This window comes from Cebidichthys violaceus, unplaced genomic scaffold (genome assembly GCF_023349555.1).
Source record: "Cebidichthys violaceus isolate CVI_PGR_0920_01 unplaced genomic scaffold, fCebVio1.0.p SCAF_53, whole genome shotgun sequence".
NCBI lineage: Eukaryota > Metazoa > Chordata > Actinopteri > Perciformes > Stichaeidae > Cebidichthys > Cebidichthys violaceus.
Window position 1 is genome coordinate 1,461,764 of NW_027176739.1, and position 18,496 is coordinate 1,480,259.

At 44.6% G+C, this 18,496-nt stretch overlaps 1 protein-coding gene across 1 annotated transcript in view; it reads right to left on the minus strand.

Moving 5' to 3' along the window:
- Positions 1-1,853: 1,853 nt before the first annotated feature.
- The window catches only part of jade2 (jade family PHD finger 2), a gene marked incomplete at its 5' end in the record, with an annotated part of 71,757 nt that continues 55,114 nt past the window's right edge, over positions 1,854-18,496 (minus strand). The window contains 2 exons of the mRNA XM_068731737.1: positions 1,854-2,370; positions 14,023-14,154. Of these exons, the coding sequence (XP_068587838.1) occupies positions 2,177-2,370; positions 14,023-14,154 (326 nt within the window). The remainder of the gene's footprint in view (positions 2,371-14,022; positions 14,155-18,496) is intronic.

Sequence of the window (18,496 nt, forward strand, 5' to 3'; positions counted from 1 at the left end):
GACCTTTATTTGCCTGTTTCTTGGGTGTCTGGTTTGGAAACCTCCCATACTCACCCGTAATGTTTTAGAACAAGAACTCTGTTTATTTTTGTGCCGATCTTTCTTTTTGTTGATATCGGGTTTTCATATTATCATCTCGTTCTGTTTTGTTGAAACCCCCTCCCCCCCACCGTGTTCCTGTTTTGTTTCTTGTCCCTGAACACATCCCCAAACAATGGCGTTATATCACGCACTCTGGTGGGAGCCCCCTGCCAATCAATACACAAACAGAGCACATTCCTGAGGAGAACAGCGGGTCAGCCACAGTGTGAAGTGAGCAAAAAAAAAACCCTCAAAACTCCACTTATAGAAAGATCCAATTCAAAGGGCTGGAAATTTGGGACTCAACTGACGGGCAGAAGTTCGCCGGATTAAAGCGAAACGACGCATTTTGCTTCAATCCGGCGAATCCTCGGCGGTAAATGCGCGGCGAGCTTCCGGCATCAGTAACATTGGTCGTTTACACATACCACCCACATTGCAATGATACGATGAAAAAAAAATCTGAGTTTGGGAAAGTTAAAGCTGGGGTAGGCGGTTCATTATTGCCGTCATTGGGACTTTAACTATGAGCAACATTATCGCCTCCATCTCCCATATTGAAGCGATATGCAGAAATCTTCACACACTGAGGTTGAACCTGAATGCTCAAAGGTTACGATGGATCCCCCCCCCCCCCCCCCCCCCCCCCCCCAATAACACCAAAAATAAACAGCCTACCCCAGTTTTAATAATGTACTTCATTAAAAAAAACGGATTTCCTTCAGAGTTACTGTAGTGACCAAAACATTTAAAACATGCTGGTTTTAAAACCACAACGCAAATGGCTTAAGTCAAGTTATGCCAAGGAAATAATAATTAAACAGCCCCGGATCACTAATTGTCCTCAAAGGGCTCGTTAAATTAGAGCGGCAAGTGGGAGCGACTGAAGAACTGCAGGCGCTCCCGGTGGACAAAAGCGGTAGTGTTTCCGAGAACCAGATTCCCTTTAGAAAAAACTCTAATTTGACTGCAGTAGGGTCTGACCCGTGTTGGTTCTCCCCGTTGCCGCCATCCCCTCTGGCGGGCTCAGCAATGCCGCATTGCTGAGCCCGCCGGAGGGGATGGCGGCAACGGGAGAACCAGAACCAGGACTGCAGAGCTCTCCTCCACCCGCCGACGAGCCGGGTCTGGGTCTGTCCTCGGGTAGACCGGTCGCTGCCGGAGGCCCCGCTTGAGTCTGAGCTGAAGGAGTTTCTGATGGACCTCAACCATCTTATCCATCCATTATCTTCAGGTCACTTATTTAAGTTATACATAGAGGCTTCAGTTTTGAATTGAGACGGTTTCATAAGCAGTTAAAAGTTCCTTGTGGTAACGCCTAAAACTTAAAACACTAAACTGAAAAGCAAGAGAGCTCACTCTCGTCTTCTTTCATCCTCTCACTGCACATTTCAACAACTAGACTTTCGCTGGCCGTCAATGGAAACATCAAACTAATATTTATGTCCTCACAGAAATGCCGTTTCTTTGGTAGAAACTGATGTTTGAATGCAAGACAGACTTTTAAAATACCTTTTAGATATTTATTATCTAGATATTTGAGGTATTTGTTTTTTTCTTCCAGAAAGCAATCATCACCGTGGGCTGAAACTATGCTGTCTGGGGTGAAAACCTTTGCGAACGTATAATGAAACACTCTCAGCTCTTTGTCCAGGACACAAGACAGGCTGCCAGTAAGGAAAATAAATCATCCAACCCGTTCTGTTTCAATATGGACCAACAACATAAGACATAAGACATAATAACACTTCATAGGAGCGGCATTTACTCTGGATTCTGGCAGTTTTGGCGATTGATGGTCAAGTCCTCTCCCTCGACTGAGACGCATCTTTTGAGTAAGAATCTCAAACACGTCTGTAGGCGGAGGAGTTCCTGATTGGGCTCCTGGCACCGGTTCTATCCACCGGTAAGGTGGACCGGGACCGAGATCAAAAGGTGATGGACTGCTTGACGCCGCCGCTGATTTCAACTGTTTTGAGTTTTGCCATGTGTGCTGCCGTTCTCTGCCAAGAGCTCTGCTCAATGTAATCCTCCTCCTTTGGTTCGATGAGTGTAGGAGGCCTTGAAACGATGTTTTCCTTTTTCCTATTTTATGCTATTTTTGCTGTACTGAATGAGAGAAATTGGACATTTGAAGGCCTACCTGGTCAGAGAGCAGGCTGCCGCTCTTGTCCCGATGCTGGGCGCCCAGAGCCCACTGGCTCAGCATGTCGTCAGCGGTGATCTGAACCGTCTGGGCGAGCCAGCTGTCGAACAAAGAGTTGTCCAACGGGAAAGACTTTGACAGACCTGGGGGGGGGGGGGGGGGGGGGGCAGGGAGAAAAGGGAGGATGCACGGAGGGAGAGGTGGATGATATCAGGACAGAGGGAGGGAGAGGGAGAGGGTTAGGGGAGAAAAGTGATGGGAAATAATTGGTAGGGAGGAAGGGAGGACAGAGGGAGGGAAGGGGGAGAAAGACAAAGCAGACAAGGTGAAGGGTACTGCACATTTTAAGAAGAAAAAAAAAAGACAGAAAATGTGGAGCTGAAGGCTCCCAGAGGAAGACGCAGAGTAAAAAACATAAAAAGAGCAACTGCAATACAAAACCTAAACTTCTGTAAAACACAAGGTTAAATGTTAAACACTTGCAATCAAATAGTGAAAAGTGGCTTTAGTATACTTCTCCTTAGCTGACGATGAATGAACACATGAACACATGAACACAAGAACACATGAACACATGAACACAAGAACACATGAACACATGAACACAAGAACACATGAACACATGAACACAAGAACACATCAACACATGAACACATGAACACATCAACACATCAACACATGAACACAAGAACACAAGAACACATGAACACAAGAACACATCAACACAAGAACACATGAACACATCAACACATCAACACATGAACACAAGAACACAAGAACACATGAACACAAGAACACAAGAACACATGAACACATGAACACATGAACACAAGAACACATGAACACAAGAACACAAGAACACAGGAACACAACACATCAACACATGAACACAAGAACACATGAACACATGAACACATGAACACAAGAACACATGAACACATGAACACAAGAACACAAGAACACATGAACACATGAACACAAGAACACATGAACACATGAACACATGAACACATGAACACATGAACACAAGAACACAAGAACACATGAACACAAGAACACAAGAACACATGAACACATGAACACAAGAACACATCAACACAAGAACACAAGAACACATGAACACAAGAACACATGAACACATGAACACAAGAACACATGAACACATGAACACAAGAACACAAGAACACATGAACACATGAACACAAGAACACATGAACACATGAACACAAGAACACAAGAACACATGAACACAAGAACACAAGAACACATGAACACATGAACACAAGAACACATGAACACATGAACACAAGAACACATGAACACAAGAACACATGAACACATGAACACATGAACACAAGAACACACGAACACACGAACACATGAACACAAGATAAAGACTCAAGTTGTACGACTTCTCCAAAGCACGGAATGAAGACGACACATCTGGATTCACAGACAGTGGTTACAGCGCATGTCATTAAAGCAAAATGTCCCAGGTTTGACTCCAGCCAAATTGTTGCCTCTCTCTCTCTGTCTCTCTCTCTCTCTCTCCCTCTGTCTGTCTGTCTGTCTCTCTCTCTCTGTCTGTGTGTCTCTCTCTCTCTCTATCTCTCTGTGTCTGTCTCTCTCCCTCTCCCTCTCTCTTTCTCTCTCTGTCTCTCTCCCTCTCTCTCTCTCTCTCTCTCTCTCTGTATCTCTCTCTCTCCATCTCTGTCTCTCTCTGTATCTCTGTCTGTCTGTCTCTCTCTCTCTCTCTCTGTATCTCTCTCTCCCCCTGTCTGTCTGTCTCTCTCTCTCTCTCTCTCTCTCTCTCTCTCTCTCGTATTCTAGATGTGCCACGAAGCAAAAGAATTTGAGTTGTCGTAACACGACATTTGAAGTAATCTGTGATATTCTGGTTAGATTATATTAAATCATACCAACATCTCAAAATGAATAGAATCAAAACAGTAATTTAATTGACGTTAATCTCTCACAAAGCACCTCTAGTGTTATTTCTTTTCCCCAGTTTTTGGCCTCATCACAAGTCTACCCGGGAACAGAGAGCCAGTTGTCTGTCAGGAAGTGTAGAACAACAACTTGACACGGTGACATTTACAGTACGCAGCGAGACAACACGTTTCTGTTGCTTCATCAATAATGAACACGTAAACCCATTTTTCAGAAGAAATCCTGTTTCCTGTCTTCTTCCCAACACTGCTGTGTGTATAATTAGGAGATCTTCATGGCTCCTCTTCTATCATTGTGGGCTGTGAAAATGCTGCCAAAGCACTGTGTGTCTTGTCTGTGGCATTTTTTTTTTTTTTTGTCTTCACACAAACTCGTACATTCACACAATGCGGTGTCGACCGCGAGGCTTAAGGAGAACGGAGAGCAGGGGGGTCGGGATCCATTACAGCTCGGGAACTTCTTCCCTCCTGTTCCGACGGATGTGGCTGCCCACATTTTGGGCTTTTAATCCTCACTTCTTTAGACCCTCTAACAGAGCTCCGAGTTAGAAACCACCACAGGTTTTGCAGGATAGATTACAAGTTTGAGATTTAGCTAAACTGCCGCCTCAATGTTTTTGCACATTGCTGGTAAAAAGAAATGAAGAGATTAAATGGATATTTTTACAAATTTGGCCCCAAATCTGAAGTGGAATGAACCACTTTGCAACGGACACACTGACTGAGAAGAGTTCTAGAGTTCTAGTGTTCTAGTGTTCTAGAGTTCTAGTGTGGGAACCTCAGTCAGATGCACGTGAGACCCTGATTGGATAAGAATCTGTGCTTTTTAGTTTCTTACAAAAAGGTTTGCAGAAAATTGGATGATGACAGCGAGACTTCCACACACACACACACACACACACACACACACACACACACACACACACACACACACACACATAGCAGACTTTAAAAACAGCAGTCTATCTAACACCCTGTCGAAACGCCAGACTAGACTCGGGTTGATTTCTGCTTTTGCCGGCTCTCTCTGGTGACATTTTGTAACTGGGCGAAAATGTAATGAAATATTTGACCACTGCAGCTGTTTCTTTGGTGTCTTATAACATCGAAATAGGAGGAGAGCGAGAGACAGGTCGCAGTTAGTCTCAAAGAAAAGTAAAACGGCACCAATATGGCAACATTTTGGGGTTTGGAGCTTTGGAACGTGTGAGTTGTCCTGCTGATCGTACAGCTGCTTCACTCTCTGCTTCTTGTTCTTCTTGTTCTTATTACTTAGTGGTTATTTGCTGCTAGTGAACCTCTCTCTAACTCATTAAGGTCCACTCAGGTGTTAAGTGCAGGTCCGGTCCGGTCCGGTGTTTGACTTGATAGCAAACCGGTTTAAAGCGTATTACACCGGCCCAAACCTTACTCCGTAAACCACGCGTGTAGACGAAGAACAACCTGAAAAACTGCTTCTACCAACTTCAGAGCAGATCACAAACAGAACTGATAAAACACTCCAGAGGGTGTATTGTCTCGTGAACGCAATGATTAAATGTAGTTGTGTTACTCAGCCAGGGAAGTCCATTAACCTGGGAGTCTGTCTCATCCACTTTGGGGATTAACTGACTCCTATGCAACACCATAGGCTCATAAGCAGAGATGCCGATAAAGTTGACGAGAACATTATGAAAAAAAAAAAGTAAAGACAAGTGCATGCAGATCTCTCTCTCTCTCTCTCTCTCTCTCTCTCTCTCTCTCTCTCTCTTTTCCTCCATCTTTCCAGCCTCCCTGTAAATCTTCAGAGCCTATAATGATCTGCCAGCAGGACGGCAGGAGGTGCTGTTAGGGTGGCTTTAACACCAGCTATACTCCACACACACACGCACGCACGCACGCACGCACGCACGCACGCACGCACGCACGCACACACACACACACACACACACACACACACACACACACACACACACACACACACACACACACACCGAGCAGGTCGTTTCCATGACGCAGCATGTCTCTGCAGGAGCAGAGAGAGCTCTGAGGGAGGGAATAGGTGACGGAGGGGGAGCAGAAAAAAAAAAAGAGCCAGTGAAGAAGTGTGAGGTAGACAGGAGGGGATGATGGAGGAGAGGAAGGGAGGAGTAGCAAGAGTTCAGAGAGAGTGAAGGTGGGAGGGAAACCTAAACCATGGCGCTCTTTAGTCTCATAAGATATGCTTAAATTCTCACATACTGTACTATGATGTGTTTTACTACGGTTTATAACTGGGCCTAGAGCCATGCTAGCAGCTCTGTGAGCTAACATTAGCATGCTAACAGGCTGCACTTATATCAAGGCGATTTTAGCTTAGCATAACACTGAGAAGCAGTAAATATTATTCCTAGATTCTGCTTCCTGCTGTGCATTCAGAGACGTTTCTGGAAGATATTAATAACAATACTTTGAATGCCAACATTAAGAATGAAGCTTCAAGGAGCCGGTAGTTCTGGTTTACACTTTTAGGAGATTATGAGATTGTCATTGATGTTATTAATCTTTTGTTTGTTTTTGGAGTACATGCCCAACAGGAAGCCTGCTGTTAGTGGAGCTGTATCTTTTAAATTAAACAAGGTGACGACACTGACTCCTCCTTCCTCCTTCCTCAGCTGCAGCTAACACGTTGAATTAATGGGCTCGAGTAAGCTAACGCTATGTATCAAAGGGGTCTAGGGTCCATTACAGCCACATAAAGCCCTCGTCCAAGGCTTTGTTTGCGGGACAATAACAGTTTGGGGACACGGCCACAAAAAAAGCCTCCAGGATGGCTTTACAGAGCAAGCTGATGTTGTAGCACTGACTCGCTAGCCAGCGCTGCTAAAGCAGTGCAGGGTGAGGAATGCACTAGCAGCAGGACAGAGCCAAGACCAGGCCTGTGCATGAGAGAGAGAGAGAGAGAGAGAGAGAGAGAGAGAGAGAGAGTGTTGCTAGGTCTGACTACAGTCTGACGATTGTTCTCGGGTGCCAACCGTCTGCCTGGAAACTCAACCAGAAGGACGGAGATAGAAACAGAGAAAGTGAAGCAGAGTAAAGGTGCACGAGGAGCAACGGAGCGATCTGAAGACCCGTCGGAGCGACGAAGGGCAGATAAGCAGTGCAGCAGGCAGAGAAAGAGTGAACTAAATACCCGAATGAAGGGGCAAAATCACAGTCTGACACAGTGATGATCAACCAGAATACAAATCTCAGCTTGAATCGACGGAAATGAACCCGTTAGAGCTGCTCTCTGCCACAAAAGAGACGTTTTCCTTTATTCTACCTGTCTCCCACCATAATTTGTCAAAATTATCTCCCACTATCCTCAGCTATTTGGCCTCATTATCTTCTGCCAACTGAATGAAATGTGCGTCAAAATCCACCCGAATACTACTTAAAAAGCAACCTTGTATTTTTGAACCTGTCGCGTTCGATTCAGAACGAAAAGAAGGCAGACGAAGATGCTTTACTGCACCGGAATTCAACAATAGTGCAGAGACAAATACAACACGCTGCACACGAAGTGACCTGTTTCATGAACAACAACAACAACAACAACAACCTGGACGCACTGCAGCCAAGACGTTCAGGGCTTTGGTAAGAACTCAAGGCACTTTTACTGTCAACATCAGGCAGAAACGTTGAAGAAAGGGAGTCCCGGCAAATAGGCAGATTACTGCATCAAATCTCACTGAAGAGGAATTTCAGACTTTCATTTCAAAGGTTTTTTTTGTAAATGTTGACTCACCGAATTTGGTTCCCGGTCGGGGATCTACTTTAGCTTAATAAATATCTACTCCTTAGTGTTGAGGCGCAGGGATTGGGAAAAGAAGTCTCTCTAGTAGCAGAACGACAGATGTTAATAAGATGTTTCTTTTTATCGACTGACAACAGCCCGACAGTGGTGTTAGTCCCGCCTCCGGTGCCGATCGGCCAATCGTTGATCTGATCTGATCAGTCCACTCGAACTCGTTGAATTGGACGGATTCAAAGGTCTGAATCCAGGCGAGGCTACAACCGCATTCTGCTGTGAAGCCCCGTGTTGCATAAAGACAATAAATAATCGATGAATCCCTGAATTATTCACATTTGATTTACACAATGGCCACTTTAAAAAAGGTTGTTCGCCAGGTCTGAAGGTCGCCGGTTAATTCTTTGCGGAAGTTTTCCTCTAAATGTAACAAACATGCAGATTGGATCTGTGGAAATAGAACTTTGTTATGCATCAGTTAAGTTTTTAAGGGTGAAACTCCTCAGGGGCCTGTAAGGGGGGGGGAACACCAGGAAGATTTAATCCAAATCAACCACTGGCATATGGGTCCCACTAATAAACGTTGGGGATAAGGGACGGTGCATCGGAGAGGGAGTGCTGGTACATGTCTGTCTTCTTGATCCCAGGACACTAAGAGGAAGACAAAAGCCCTGGGAGTCAGGACCAGAGCTGACGGAGAACAGATGGCCTGACACACACACACACACACACACACACACACACACACACACACACACACACACACACACACACACACACAGAGACGGTGAGATATGAACACATACGGCATGCAAAAACAAACACACAGATGACACACAGAAACAGGAACGATATATATATATATATATATATATATATATATATATATATATATAGCATACATGTGCACACACACACACACATGCTGACAAATGATACAGCAAAAAGCACACCACACACACACACACACACACACACACACACACACACACACACACACACACACACACACACACACACATGCTGACAAATGATACAGCAAAAAGCACACCACACACACACACACACACACACACACACACACACACACACACAGACACAGAGGGATTGTTTGTCATGGTAACACAATGTGAGAGATGATCTCACAGCATCTATTCAACATCAAGTTGCAATCATTATCCCTCATCAGTCAGACGGAAAGACCGAGACGGAGAAAGATAAGCAGAGAGAGAGAGAGAGAGAGAGAGAGAGAGAGAGAGAGAGAGAGAGAGAAATACAAAAGAAGAGGGAGATAATATCAGAACAGGAAGCAAAGGAGGAAGAGGAAAACTACTCTCCTTTCCTGCGTTATCGTCTCTTCGCTTATTGATCGTACTGACGGGGATGTACCGTCGGCTCGGTGGTGAGCTGCTCCGGTGAAATAAGCCCATGAGAGACAGTCCTGCGTCATCGCTCACCGTGACTCTGTGTGGGTGAAAAGCTCAAACACACGTCCGCCGGATCGGATCCCGATTGTACCGTTAAAAACAAACAGCACACAGGACGACGGACATGTTGGAGACTGTTATACTGTATATATATGTGTAAGAGCCTGACACTGACATCAGATTATAAACACTCAAACATTCCTCATGTTTGACCATTTCTCCAAAGAAATGACAGAATTGAGTATTCCAGGGTGAAGCACCCTCTAAACCTCATTCAGACCATCACAAAGCAGCAAAAACTCTCCATCAAACCGACTGAAAGGACATTTTTCAACCATCATTCCTGTTGGCGATGCAGTAAACCCCGATGACTGATAAGCTGGTCAGGAGGACCCATTCTAAGTGTTCTGAAGCTGCAGAGTAAAGTACTTCACGTTTCATGCACGAGATTCAAACTGACAAAACCGTCCGAGCATGTTTCTTAAAAAAAGCCTGCAGCTGAGGCACAAAAGCAACATTTCAAACCGAATCTTTGCGGATGTAAGGATGGATTTTATGAGCGAGGTTAAGCTGGGCTGTATACAATTCCTACCGAGGAACACCCCCCCCCCCACACACACACACACACACACACACACACACACACACACACACACACACACACACAAAGTCAGAGCCCGTTCTGTTATCGACAGAGCAGCTCTGGGTTTCATCCTTTGATGACAGCGTTAAGTCTTTTGTTGGGCGGCGGGTTGTTTTTGTGTGTGTGTGTGTGTGTGTGTGTGTGTGTGTGTGTGTGTGTGTGGCTTTGAGCAACACTCTGTCGTGTTCGTTTTTTCAGAGATAACAGGAAGGAGCCGAGCTCCTCGCATGTTGCTGTCAGCGTGCTAATATTTCACGTTCATGTGTTCCTTAATGCGTTCCACGTGTCTTACTTGTTCCGCGTGTCGCGATTCCTTCGACATTACCTGACAGAGTATTTGTATTTTGTCATTCAGAGCTGCAGGACTGTGATGACTTTAAGTATATGAACTGCTTTAACTCATGCACAATGAATGGGGAGGAGACATGGCGACAAAGAGCCGAGTTCGTCTCTATTTAGGCTCTCAGATATTATTCCGTGTACGGTACTCGTCTGCGTGGCCCACAGCTTCATGCAGAACGCCACCGCAGGAATATTAGATCTGGATCCGTGCAAACAAGGTTTATGCAAGACTACCAATCCACCCACCTGGTGTCCTACATATAGGAGCTATTCACAGCCCAGGAGCTCCTTTTGAGAGGAAGCCTGAAGATATGAAGGACTTTGTTTTCCACTTTGCTCGGCCCGCAAACAAGTTGAGTGTTTCTTCCCCTTTCTTGTTTGCATGCTATTTTCTCTATTTTCTCACGCAATAACGAAAAACTTAAAATGTAATTTTGACAGTTTTGTTTTTGTCTTAATTTAATCAATTTTAATTCATTCAATTTAAACTTAAGTTAAACTTAATTTAACTTCATTTTAATTTCATCAGCAACACTTCACTTTAGATCTCATAGTCACTATAGAAACATTAAATAAACGGTTTATAACCAACTATAAAGTAGCTGTAAGACGATATATACGTGTTTACTATTGTTATACTAACAGGTAATGATAACTAGAGGCGCTTCCCTCTGAATGAGCTTTGGCGTTTCAAAGCGCTCTTCATGTGCGAGCTGAAATGTTAATATCTTGCGTTGTAAATGTCTGACCTTTCGTCTCATTTTTCAGTTTTTTTTGGGGCTTTGCTGAAGTTTATCGCCGCGGTTTTTCCACGACGCCATCGTTAAGGGCGCTCCGATCGATCGGCCCTCCGATCGTTAACGGACGATATTCCCAATAAAATGTTTATGGCGGTCTCTGTAATGTGCCGAGCAGACGGGCTGCTAGAGAAGACACATAGATACTTAATAGAACATATTACACAGTTAATATATAGACCGTACAACTACATATGTAACCTTCAGGAAAGACTTGGTGGTTAAACGATTAACTGTTGTAATAATGAAATGTAAATGTGATTAAGCAACACTTGTAAAAATAGAAGCATAGAACTTTATTTTACTGCGTAATAAACCATTTATTGAATGTTTAAAATTAGGGCTTATGAATGCTAAATAGGGGGACATGAAATCTCAATTACTGTCACAATAAATCGGATTTTCAGTTCCACCATTTGGAGAAAAACGTTATTTTTCAGATGCTATTTAAAGGAGAAAACCCCAATATTTTTAGTGCACAGTCTGTGTTTCGTTGACCCTGTATGTTCCCCCTAAAAGCACAACCCGTTATTTGATCTTTACGCTATAAATCATTCAACATGTGCGGTTATTACCTTTTTTTCTTTTTTTCTTCTAATGGTTATGTAATTTTGGAGGGGAACATTTCCCAAACATAAGCCATATCCTGACAGATATAACCTGAAAAGAGGAAACGCTGCGTTTGATCCTGACAGCAGACTCTGGTTTTGCGCCCCGACCGACGGGTTGAACCGGCTCTCATCAAACCGTCACGGCGCCGCCGTCCCGTGAAGCAGCCGCATCCGAGAAAATAAACTGAGGATGTTTATTCTGGATGTCAGGAAATATGGCTTTTTACGGGGAGCTGCCGACACATCCCAGAGCGCCAGCTTTCCACAGCGAGCCGGCCTGCCTCGATGAATGCAGATAGAGAGGTGAATAGATGGACGTGAACAGAGGGGAGGGTATTCAATTTAAAACGTGAAACTGAAAAGAGAGGCTCTGCTACCTGCACCCCTGATTTAAAACATCAGCCAACATGAAGCCGGGATTACTTCTGCTGATTGGAAAGTAAACCTCTCTCCCTGCTTAGTGACGGATAAACTCTTTTCTATCTTCTTGACTTTTATGAGGATGCCGGCGCATTGAAACGTGAATTTGCATCCCAATAGTCAGGCAGGTGGCTTTTCTCTCTCTCTCGTCTCGACAACTTAAAAGCTACAGCTTGAACCGCCACAGCCTCCATGTGTGTGTGTGTGTGTGTGTGTGTGTGTGTGTGTGTGTGTGTGTGTGCGTGTGTCCATCAGCAGTCAGTCTCGTGTCCCCCGAGCGAGACACCGAGCCTTTATCTCCCCGTTCACTTCAAGTCGCTGTGGAACACAAGTGTCGGCTAAATGCACCGTAAATTGTTATGAACAAATACCTGCGTACGTTGAAATCCGCGCGCCCAATTTCCATTTAATATCCGCCTTCAGAGGCGTCATGCGTCGCGGTAATGATCGGTTGGCGGGGGGGATGGATCGCCTGCCAGCGGGACGGACGACCATTATCATCCATTCTCGTCTCACTCGTGAGGAGGATTTGCAGTGACGGGCCTCTCGCCGTTACTCTGACGGAGTCTGTCTCCCAGGTGCTCATTAATGACAAAGATTAACACCGACGGAGCTTCTTTCTCTCTCGGTTCCACCATTTCTCTGCTCATTACCAAACTTCCCCTCCGCTCCCTCGTGTAAAAGGTCTGGATTACGGGTTTTAAATTGTCTTTCTTTGTTTGTGTTTTGACAAAACACAGGGAGATGATGTTTACAATGAGCTGAATTGAAATAATGAGTTTCCGGCCATGAACACGGCAACGTTTCCATCCGTAGTTCAGTGACAGATTTCTCCAACGCATCGCGCCATCACAAGACGAGACTGATATATTGTGCGCTATGAGGCAGTATATCGGGCTTTTATTATATCCCAGAGCGTCCTGCTGGGTCCGTTTGTCTTTCATTAGCTGTGATAGACAGCAGGGGTTGTGCCGAGCGGAAGGGAAATGGATTTGCAAAGACGTGTGTTACTGAAAATCAGAAGATAAAAAAGAGTCTTTTTCTCTCAAACAGACGGCGACGAAAAGCACTCAGCTGCTGCACCGCGTTGTTGAAGCATTTACAAAAGCAGGGACCCACCAGATAATTACTTTCATTTTGAGCTATTCTATCACTGACAAAGCGACAGAAAAAGAAGAAGAGCGCCCACCGAAAGTTCCTCAATCGATTGAGAAACTTGTAATTTGAATGATAGCACTAAAGCCCCCGGTAGTCAACATATGACAGTGTAAGGAACCAAGGATAGACTGTATATGAGAACGTCAACAATTGGTTTTGTGGACTGTGGTTTTTGAAGCCACGAGTTTGGCAATGTGGCCGTCGCCATCTTTGTTTTTTTGCAACCAGTGAACGGAAGTGACCATCTCTGGTAGCCCCGCCCTAAAGCATACCAGAGGGCTTAAACTAGGCAGCCACACTTCCCAGTGTGATTGACAGGACGTCTGTATGATTGACAGGATTATAACATCCAGGCTTGCTGCATCTCTCCGTGAGCGACGTTGATACGTCAGTAGTCAGCGCCTATGCTTTCGGTGACGGTTGCAGCACTCTCGATGCATCAGTAATTTATGTAAGACAAAAGTTTCCGCATGTGAAGATCTTTGTCCGGTCCGAAAATGAAATGATATCATCCTAAAAATGTCAACTTCTATAATGCATTGTGCCATTGTGTAGAGAATGTACACACACACACACACACACACACACACACACACACATGTGGCACATGTTCAGACAATGAGGTGATCAGTTTGGACACACACACACACACACACACACACACACACACACACACACACACACACAATATATATACCTAGCTCTTTTAGCAGGGAGCCGTTCTCTGGCTTCAATCTCTCCTTTTTCTTCTCAGGACTACTTTTCCTCCTCTCCTTTCCTTTCTCCTTCGCTGCAGTCTGCTTGCTCTTTTCTCCCTTCTGGCTTTTCTCTGCAGGGAGACACAGGAGACGGACTCAGGTTAGGGGTTCTGATTTTGTCTTATTTAAACGTCACTGAGACTGAGGAACTGCTTCCCTTCAGATGGAATTTGAGTGAAAAGGAAGCAGACAAAGAATATTAAAGTTGGTGAATGAAACAGACCTGAATCAAATTTTGCGATATAGTAAAAAGTGTTTGACATTTGGATGGACATATAGCGAATTATAGAGATATAGAGGGAGAAATACAGACGGAATAATAGAAAAATCTGGGGAAAAAAGTCTCTGGTGAACTTGAATTTAAAGGTACAGTGAGCATTTAGGGGGATCCATTGGCAGAAATGAAATACATAACATTAATAAGCATGTTTTTTATGTGTATAATCACCTGAAATTAAGAATCGTCTTGTTTTTTGTTACCTTAGAATCAGCCGTTTATATCTTAATGAGGAGCTTGTTTTCTTCCCGCCATTTTTCTACAGTAGCCCAGAATGGACAAAACCAAACCGCTGGCTCTAGATAGGGTCATTTGCGCGTTGTTGCCACATCCTACACACTGCACCTCTAAAGGCCTGAGGATGCATTTCCCACACATTAAAGATCGATTGCGTTGGATTGTGTCTAACCTAACTCTTCGTGTTTTGAAACACACAAACACAACTCAAAGTCCGAGTGGCTGCAGAAAAAAAGGGAAGGCGTCATTGACCGAATGTGCCTCACCTCACCGATGAGGTGTGTGGATGCAGCCGTAGTTCATCTCCAATGGCACATTTAGCCTTCTGCTCTACCCAGATAAAACCAAAGGGACCCGGCGTGCATGTTAATGCTTTGTGTTTTTAAAAAAAAAAGCATTCTAGTTAAAGGTTGAGGGTACGGCTGACGGCTTCCAGACCCACCGAGTGGCCTTGATGAGCGATACCTCAGCTCACCTCAGAGTCAACACAAAAACAACAAAAGAAAAAACAACCGCAACACTGTGAGACACGGCCTCTTTCAGGAAAGAGATCGCGCACACGCTGCGCATATATATATATATATATATATATATATATATATATATATATATATATATATATATATATATATATATATATGCATACACAAACACATGGCGAACACACATTGTATGACATATAACGGAGCCCTGCAGAGCGCCTCCCTGCTGAGAGCTGTCCTCTCCTTCCAGCTGAGTGTGGCAGGTAACACAACCAACACCGGTACGTACACATGATCAAAGACCAAAAGGAGAGCGCCAGCTGGCAGTGCGATGAAGTCCAGAACACTATAGTTCTGCGCTAACACTACCTGAGCACGACGTCACTGTGTGCTGAAGCTGTGGAGGAGAGCGGCGTGTCGACGCTGGTAGTTCAATGTAAATAAAAGAGTCTTTAATGAGGAGTCGATTGGGTTTCTAATTGTTTATTCACTCTACATTTCCATTTCTGCTGAAAAATAAATAATTCATCTCATCTCATCTCATCTTCAACCTCTGATCCGTGGATCGGGTCTCGGGGGCAACAGCTCCAGCAGGTGGACCCCAAACCCAAACCCTTTCCCGGTGCCACATCAGCTCAGCTCTGACTGGGGGGGATCCCGAGGCGCTCCCAGGACCAGTTTGGAGACATAGTCCCTCCACCTGGTCCCGGGCCTCCCTCGGGGGTCTCCTCCCAGCCGGTCGTGCCTGGAACACCTCCCTAAGGAGGCGCTCAGGAGTCATCCTCACCAGATGACCTGAACCACCTCGACCGGCTCCTTTCCACACTAAAGGAGCAGCGGCTCTACACCGAGTTCCTCACGGATGACCCAACTTCTCACCCTATCTCTAAGGGAGACGCCCGCCTCCCTCCTGAGGAAACCCATCTCATTATCATTAATTCAAATTTTATTTTGACAAATAAAAGCAAAGATCGGCGGACGAGAGGCGGAAGTGGGTAAGAAACTTGAAACCACCAAAATGATTATTACATTTTCATAATTTCATCATCACAACGAGCTGTCAACACGCACAAAATAACACTCAATATTCAAATTCCCTGGTCTTAAATGAACTTCCTATATTTCAATTGGAACTAAAACTAAAATTAATTTTCATATATCACATATTTCACAATTGTTTAGTCGATAAAATTACGAAAATTCTCAAGTTCCCAGATCACCTGACACACGATTCTACTGATAGAAAACACACACACACACACACACACACACACACACACACACACACACACACACACACACACACACACACACACAGCTGTTAAGGAAACGATGCAGTCACACTCCACTGACTCTCACATATACAGCACAGCGATGATCTCTCTCCGTCTCTCACTCTGTGATATGGGAGGCCCTTATTGTTGGCTTGTCTTGTTGGAACAGGCTCCTGCTGTTTAGACAAACACAGAGTCCTGACTGCATGGCTCACTAACTCTCCTGCTGCTGTGTATCATGTTTATCTACTGTATATATAGATATATGTGTGTGTGTGTGTGTGTGTGCATTGGTACAGCAGGTGGCACCTGCAGGCTTCATTACAGCTACACCGGGGTTTAGAAAAGCTCATTTTGTTTGTTTATGTGTGTCGTTCAGCAGTCACTGCAGGGTGAAATAGTCCACCTATACAGCAAGATCATCCGCGAGTGAACAGGACGCATCGGGCCCATTATTTTCACATAAAATATATGGAATGTATCTGGCTTTTCAAAACGAAGGGAACATCAGATTGTTAACTGTCCATAATAACAAAAAAAGGATTGTGAAAATGACATTAAAAAAGGAACCATTTATTGTTTGTAATGATCCTGACATGCAGCATAATAAGCAGCTCTTTTTGCATTTCACTCTCTTTACTTTCTATTAGCGGAAGCGGCTGCCTTCACCAACAGATGACCCGGCATCCTGTCACAGCAGGAAATGGGGCAACGTGTAGAAAGTTGGTTTCAGAGACTGAAACCAGTCTCTTGCTTTTTTTTTTAAAATAACCGGATATTTTTCGGTGAAAATCTGTAAACGAGCCTACAGCCGTACGCTAACAGCTCCGCGAGGCACAGAGTCCACCACACATGTCGACCTCGATGGTCAGGGGATCATCAAAAGATCCTCTGGGGACCGTGAATGTTTGTACGACAATTCATCTTAATCCATCCAATAGTTGTTGAAATATTTCACTCAGAACCAATCGACTGTACATTAGAACTGGATGTAATCACCGTGACATCATCCACTGGTTTGTGGACCGCCGTTTTTTGAAGCCTCGAGTTCGTCACTTTGGCCGTCACCATCTTGGTTTTTGCAACCGGAAGTGACACAAAAAAGGGGTGGAGCTAAGTACACCCGAGCGCTGAATAAGACTTTGTTAGGTGACTGAAATGTTACAATTAACTGTCATGAACTGAAAACACACTGGGGTTCAATTAAAGATTACAACACAGACAACTCTGTGTTAGAGACCTGTCAATCAGCGTGTAGCCCCGCCCCTAAATCATCCCCTGCTTTATGGTCTGTTTGACTCTAAATGGAGCATAATGTACTAAATGAACATCATGCTGTATTGAAGAAGACTGTAAACTAGAGATTGAGACCAGTATAGACTCTTTCAAAAGTGTGTGAGTGTGTGTGTGTGTGTGTGTGTGTGTGTGTGTGTGTGTGTGTGTGTCTGTGTGTGTGTGTGTGTTGGTCAGTACATGTCTACACTGTGTGTGGCTGTCATAGCCAGCAGTAGGCTGTCCTCATGCTTGCTTTAGCATGGAGGAGTAGGACATGCATGGATGGAGCTGAGAGAGACCAGAGAGAGATTTCACACTGAGACGACCATCGTGTGTGTGTGTGTGTGTGTGTGTGTGTGTGTGTGTGTGTGTGTGTGTGTCTGTGTGTGTTTTAAAAAGCGAGAGAGCAAAGCAGAAGAGAGTGTGACAGTATAGTTCACTATGAGCACAATACTTAGTGTTCACAAAGAGAGAAAAGTGAAAGAAACCAAACCAACACTTCCATCTGGACGGAGCTACAGAACAGTTAAATGGAGAAGCTTCAGCAGGACATTTGTTCCTTGGAACAATCTGCGTCGCCGAGGTACAACCATAGACTGTCTATAAGAAGTGGACGTAGTCGTCAGGACATCACATCGGTTTGTGGACTGCCGTTCTGAGGCCTGGAGTTCGTCATTTTGGCCGTCGAAATCTTGGTTTTTGGTCGTCGCCATCTTGTTTTTTTAGTGCTAAAGCCCCCGGTCGTCAACATTCGACATAAGGCACCAAAGACAGTCTGTACATAAGAAGTGGGCGTGGTCGTCCTGACGTCACACATTTGTGGAGTGCCGTTTTTGAGGCCTGGAGTTTGGCATCGTGGCAGCCGCCA